Source organism: Atta colombica, unplaced genomic scaffold (genome assembly GCF_001594045.1).
Source record: "Atta colombica isolate Treedump-2 unplaced genomic scaffold, Acol1.0 scaffold225, whole genome shotgun sequence".
NCBI classification, from domain to species: Eukaryota; Metazoa; Arthropoda; class Insecta; order Hymenoptera; family Formicidae; genus Atta; species Atta colombica.
The window spans coordinates 823,116-829,901 of NW_017259322.1; the positions used below are offsets into that span (position 1 = coordinate 823,116).

General features: G+C 32.1%; 1 protein-coding gene across 3 annotated transcripts in view; it reads right to left on the reverse strand.

The window, feature by feature from the left end:
• LOC108688143 (multiple epidermal growth factor-like domains protein 10) overlaps positions 1 to 6,786 on the reverse strand; it is a 29,974-nt gene that overhangs the window by 2,826 nt on the left and 20,362 nt on the right. For 2 of the 3 annotated variants that reach the window (XM_018194280.1, XM_018194279.1), the window contains exons 4-14: positions 6,349 to 6,517; positions 5,070 to 5,316; positions 4,417 to 4,537; positions 4,197 to 4,334; positions 3,931 to 4,110; positions 3,520 to 3,847; positions 2,436 to 2,543; positions 2,095 to 2,259; positions 1,620 to 1,826; positions 714 to 869; positions 390 to 566 (exon numbers count right to left, since the gene is read on the reverse strand). In XM_018194280.1, coding sequence (XP_018049769.1) covers positions 390 to 566; positions 714 to 869; positions 1,620 to 1,826; positions 2,095 to 2,259; positions 2,436 to 2,543; positions 3,520 to 3,847; positions 3,931 to 4,110; positions 4,197 to 4,334; positions 4,417 to 4,537; positions 5,070 to 5,316; positions 6,349 to 6,517 — 1,996 coding nt within the window. The remainder of the gene's footprint in view (positions 1 to 389; positions 567 to 713; positions 870 to 1,619; positions 1,827 to 2,094; positions 2,260 to 2,435; positions 2,544 to 3,519; positions 3,848 to 3,930; positions 4,111 to 4,196; positions 4,335 to 4,416; positions 4,538 to 5,069; positions 5,317 to 6,348; positions 6,518 to 6,786) is intronic. The other variant, XM_018194281.1, reaches the window with a different exon arrangement.

The following is a 6,786-nucleotide window of genomic DNA, read 5'->3' on the forward strand; positions in this document are numbered from 1 at the left end:
ATTTTATGACTATATGTCTGAAAGCTTAGTTTTAAAAATACAAGTTAAAGTTAAAGGAAAAATTTCGTTTTTCCTAAAAATTTCGAAACTTACTCAGATTATTTTGAAATTTTGTGTATGTTTTAAGAACACGAAGATTTAATGTTTGAAGTCATGTATTATTTTTTATTCAATGATAAGCGAGCATTTTTGAAATTAATTGAAATTAATTGAAATTAATTGAAATTAATTAAGCCGTTTTGGATACAATCTCAATATAAAGTTTAAATTAATATGAAAAATTATCCCTTAAAATCTTTTAGAATATTTAAGAACCCTTTTGAATATATAATATAGTTTGGTATATCATTCTTTTCTGGACATTACAGTCCACAGCTTTTCAAACCTACTTTCAGTACATCTGGTTCCAGTCCATCCAGGTGAACATCGACAATGTCCGTCATTGGATCTGCATTTACCGCCGTTCTGACACTTGCAATGCTGTGTGCAATTTACGCCATATGTGCCCTCCGCGCAAGGTATTTGACAATACTCACCTTGCCAGCCAGGTCGACATTGACATACACCTAATTAAAATATATATTTCAATGATAAAAACAGGATCGAAAATATACGATATTTATATATGTATTATCCTTCGAACTGCAGATAAAAGTTTAAGTATAGATGTATTCATTGTATGTTTCAGGAAGAGTCGCGAGTTCTCAACATGCCTGTTACGTGATGACATTCCCCGCCGTTTTTACAATGACAACGATTCGCGCAGTTTAGCCCATAACGATTGGGTGGACATGGATGTTCACAGGTAAGACCTAGATATCCCGGACGGCAGACATATTCACCGGTAACGTGATCGCAAGTCATGTTTCCTAAGGAGAGAAACAACGATGCTGAAAAATTTATTGTCAATATAGAGGAATTTCCATGGAAAAATTTTGATTTTTCAATGTACGATATACTCATTGAAATTATTATCCTTTCCACCATGTTTGTTTTAACTAAATGTAAAATACATATATTAACAATCAATAAAAGTAAAGCATTCAATGGTATAAAAGATCGATTGATGACAAAGATCGAAATGGAATGTTATTTCTACCGTTTGCGTCAGCGTTTGCGCAAGCAATGGTCAAACTCTTTTTTTAAATTCAAATTAGTTGTATTGCAAAGTACATAAAAGAAAACCCACATCCAAGCGTATTTTCTACATCGAATGTTACAATGTTATCATAAGTGAAAAAAATTCGTCTTACAATTTGATCTAATTTCTTCTTTTTCACTCCTTTCGCATTGTGATATATCAATGTATACACAGCAAACGATTAAACTTACATAAAAATACATATGTTCCAGAGAGAGAGATCAAGTGAATGTTTTCATTTGATATTATGAATTATGAAACTGAGAAATTACTCTAATATATGATAACTATAAGAATGACATAACATTCAACATAAATTTAGGATGTTAAACCTATCACAAGACAATTAATTATGTTATCTACAAAAATACAATTGATCTGTCAAAAAATCATGCAAATTTAATGTGTTATGGCGGGTCACACTCAACGCACACACATGACATCATGCGTTTACATCTTGGATATTAATCTTCTTTACCATTCATTTTCTCCGGACATTTTTCTCTGCAGCCCAGTCCGTACCATCCTTCATTGCAGGGTTGCGAGCAATCGGGGCCCTGCCAACCCCTAGCGCAGACACAACTTCCGGTCGTGGGATCGCACGAACTATTGTTCATGCATTCGCAATGCGAGTGGCAATCCTTGCCGTAAAGACCCTCTGGGCACTTTGTTTCGCATCGTACCCCTGTTTTGATGTTAAAGCAAAACTCGTCTCGAGAAACGATTCTTCGCTGGCCATTAAAGCAATTTTTTTCTATGTTATTTTACCGCTTCTTTTTTTCTTTGTATTAATTATTATTAGACCGTAATATATGCGATATACTTATGTTTACGAATAATATTTTTCACAGTCGCTTAACAATAACTTTTCTGTTGTCTCAATAACGTAAAATTATATCTCAATGTGCAAAATTTTTGATTGATGATCGGACGCGAAAATAAATTCAACAAACCTCGCCATTCTGGCTTGCAGATGCAACGCCCGGTAGCGGAGTCACAGTCCACGGTATTTTCTTCGACACAGTCACAACTCTGATTGCATCCGTTTCCAAAAAAGCCCTTTTTACAACGATCCTGACATAGTATACCGGTGAAGCCAGCTGCACATGTGCACGTGCCTGCGTGTGTGTATAGATAAAATAACGCGTGTTTTTGGTGCAGGTGCTGAGAGAGAATTTAAAGGATTTTGTCGCGTATTCTTTGTACATTTTCTTTTTTAATAATATCGGTGTAAAATTTCACCAACTCTATTTGCGAAGTCGAATCGATAGGGTCTACTATTCAGTTGCCTTACCATTTTGCGGATTGCAGGCAGCATTATTAAAGCATTTGCATTTGTCCTCGCAATCCTTGCCATATGACTTGTCGTCGCAGGGACGATCGCACAAAACTCCGACCCATCCTGGCAAAATGTCACAGAGATACATATAATCTGTATAGTACTTACCATACAGAATATCGAATATCTTCTCCATCGGAAATTCGTAACTGGACTTACGATAAATAATAAATAAATAATAAATAATTCTACTGAATAATTATAATATTATGTAAGTTATTATGTAAGTTCTACGCGAGCAATGAAAAACACTATGAGAAACGTTAAAAGGAGGCAACTATCTGATACCATGCAAAAATGTTATGCAAGGTAATTGTGAAATATTGACAATACTTCAAAAGACAATAAAGGTAAAATTAAGAATAATCAAAAATTTTTAAAAAAAGCAAACTGAAAGTTTTGTGATTGTAATTGATTACATATATGATAAATTGCTTTCATTTTAGATGACAAATGTCGTTCTATTCTTCTTGGCAAAGATAAAACGGTATTTGTGTCGTCTAAAAGAGTGAATTTTAATATCCGTTATGTTAATTTAACATAATGTGATTGTATTATTTTAAATATTATTTTAAATATTTTAAATATTTTATGTTAAATTAATATTCAACATTTCTTAGTATTAAAATAACAATTTATGAGCAAGTGAAAAAATAACATAAAAATAATTTTTATTTAAAAATTCTAAGATAAATAAATAAAATGTATTAATTAAATATCATCAATATTAATTTTACTGAGCCGTGTTAATTTAACATATTAGAAATGTTAATTTCGTTGAAGAAATATGAGATAATTAGAAATAGTTATGTTTTTTGTGTTATATTTTTTGTGTTAATATTTTACATAATATTTATATTATTTGCTAATATATTCACATATGTTAAATTAATATAAATACTTGTGTGGACCGTTTGAGACACATTGACTATTATAGAAATTTTCTTTTCTAAATATATAATAATGCATTTAAAAAATCTCTAAACGAGTTTACAAACCACTGGGAGTAATCATTCGAGTTATATACAATTATGCTTACCAGCTGTGCAGTTGCAACGTCCATTCTCAGCTGAACAGCTAGCTCCGTTTTTGCAGGCGCATTTCTGCGCACAATCTTCTCCGAAGGTGTTTGCGGGACATAATTCACCGCAATCCTTTCCGCGATATCCGGCCGCGCAAATGCAAGTACCATCGATGGGTGAACATTGTGCATTGTTTCTGCAGTTGCAACGATTCTGGCAACCTTTTCCGTATGTATATAAGGGACATGGCCTGGCGCAGGTTTCGCCGTCCCATCCCATTTTGCAAGAACAATATCCAGTCCAAGGATGACAAAGTTCGGTTTTGTCGTTCTCGCATTCGCAAACCTGCAAATTTAATTTAATTTACGATTAATCAAGACATTGAAACAAAATGTTCAAGAATAGTTTTCTAAGAAGCCACGACTCACTTTTGCACAATTGGGACCATATAAACCGTCCTTGCAGGCTCTTTGACTGCACAATTTACCCGTCCAACCTGGACTGCATACACAGGTGCCGTTAGTAGGATTGCACGTAGCACCATTTTCGCAAGTACAGTTGTTTGTGCAGTTCAGTCCAAACGTGCCTTCGGGACAAACTTTTAAACACTAATTGTCGCGTTGGAGAAAAAAAAGAATATCAATTATTTTGATTTAAAGACATTATTTAATCAGAATAATTGTCGTTTACATACTTTGTCGTCGTAGAAACCTGGTTTGCATTGACACTTGCCCGTAATGTGGTTACAACCAGCTCCGTTATAGCAATCGCAGGACTGAGAGCAGTTCTTGCCCCAAAAACCTTCCGGGCATCGATTTGCGCAGACCGAACCCTGGCAAATCAAATTTGCATATAAAATTTACATATGTGTCGCGAGATACACTTCATATTCAATTGTGCTAAGTCTCACGTACTGTCCAACCGGGTGTGCAGTAACATTCACCGGTCATAGGATTGCAGGATCCACCATTCTGACAACGGCATTCCGACTTGCATTCCTCGCCATGCTTGCCCATAGGACATAAATCATTGCATCTGTGTAACACAATAGTGGTATGATAGTTGACACATCATAGTGATCATTAACGATCGATACTTTTCCCTCATAAAAATATTTTTTAGAATTCTTCATATAATTTTTTTCAGTATTTCTATATAATTTCAAAATTTTTAAAAATTTCTGAGTAATTTGTAACTTTTTAAAAAATTTCTCAGATTTTTATATGAATTGGAACACTTTTCAAAAATGAGAAAATTTAGATTATTTTTTAGAATTCTTTATAGAAGTTCAAGGTATTTTTTCAGAAATCTTCATAAATTTAAATATTTAAAATATGAAAAATTCTTAAAAATATGAGATATTCTGAACATTTTTTTATCAGAGTTAATTACATTTTTGATTGGTTATTATATTTTTAAAACAAAAATCTTTTTGGAATATTATTCTTTTAGGAAATCTTTCAAAAAATATGCAAAAGGCATAAATGGATAGATATTTCTAATTTAAATAAGAGAATTTTGATAAATTTACGAAACTCCCAGAAAAACAAAGAAATATGAAACTCACAGTGGGCCTGTATAACCGGAGGTGCAATGGCATTCACCAGAAATATGATGGCAACTCCCACCGTTACTGCAACGGCACTCTTCGGCACAATCTTGTCCATAGCGGTTAAAAAGACACTTTTGATCGCAGTACACTCCGGTCCAGCCCCTGGTACACATGCACTTGCCATCAAACGGATCGCATGCGGCCCCATTCTGGCACTTACAATCCATCTCGCAATCTCTGCCCCATTTACCCGACGGACACTCTGTTCATACAAGAGTTAAAAATAAATTACCTTGTGTAAAGCTCCGCTTTTTAAACAGACTTTTTATCTTTGTCGAAGCAGGAAGTCACTATGTGCTCTTTCACCAATTTTTAAAATAATTCTTGGACATAAATATTCTAACAAAAAGTCGACATTTTAAACGCAATAAAAGAGTATTTACTACCGTTCATAAATTTAAGAATGCTTGCAATTTTCTTATATTTCACAAAAAATTAAATACCTCAGTAAACAAAAATTATAGAAATTTAAAAATGTATTTTAAAAGGAAGAGATAGGACTATAAATTTGTTATTTAGTTTCATTTATATAACATTTAGTATCTAATTTTAATTTAATTTTTAATTTAATTTAGCAATTTAATTTATATGATAAATTATATCTAAATTTAATTTAATTTTTAATTTAATTAAATTTAGATATAATTTAATTAAGATTTAGATATAATTATAATAAAATTAAAATTATTTTGATATTTTCTCAATATATTTTTACTTTACTTTAAAACGCAATTTGATGAAATATTATTGGACAAAAATTATTGAACAAAAAGTATTTTTATTTCAGAAAGTATACACTTTTCAACTTTTAAAATAATTTCTTTTAAAAATTGTTTTTAAAAGAGTTCAAAATTAAAAATTTTACAGAAAAAAGAAGAAAAAAAATTTTTATTATGTTTTCAATTCACATAATTTTATGAAAATTTTTAATAAACTTCTTTAACTTCAGTTTTAAGATTCTAAAACAAACGATACGTTAAACATTCATGATTATTATTCCTAATTTCGAGGTGTCATTATCATCAAAATAAACATTTTTAGATTTTAATGTTTTCATTAGCTTATACGTTTAACATCTTTTTTATCTCTATGTGTTATTCCAATATGTTATTTTTTATGTCAGATTATTGCATCACAAGTGAAACATACGCAAAAGAGTACTTGAGTCGCCGGATATTACTGGAATGCGTGCGTTCCGTCATTATTATTAGTAATAAAACAATAAGAAACTCACTAAAGTCACATAACGGACCGCCATATCCCGATTCACATTTACAGATGTCAGGCGCGATGCAAGTCCCGTGGCGGCAATCCTCGGAACAGACTGGAATGCAACGACTGCCATTTGTGGTCTCGGTGTAGCCTTTGCAGCACTCCTCTACGGGCTTTTGTTTTATCAATTCCTGAAAGAACCGCATAATTACTGGACCGATTCGTGCCGTTCCACCGATAATCTCATCGATTCTCAATAGTTTTCTTTTTTGAATTTATTATATTACGAGTAATAGCAAACAGGAAAGCAAATCTAGCTCGGGGATCTCTCCGTAAATAAATTAGAAAGTATGTATATATATATATATATATATATATATATATATATATATATGTAAATGTATCAAAAGTTTTACTGGAATGAATTTTGAATGTCTTGTCTTTATGTCTCTTACAATAA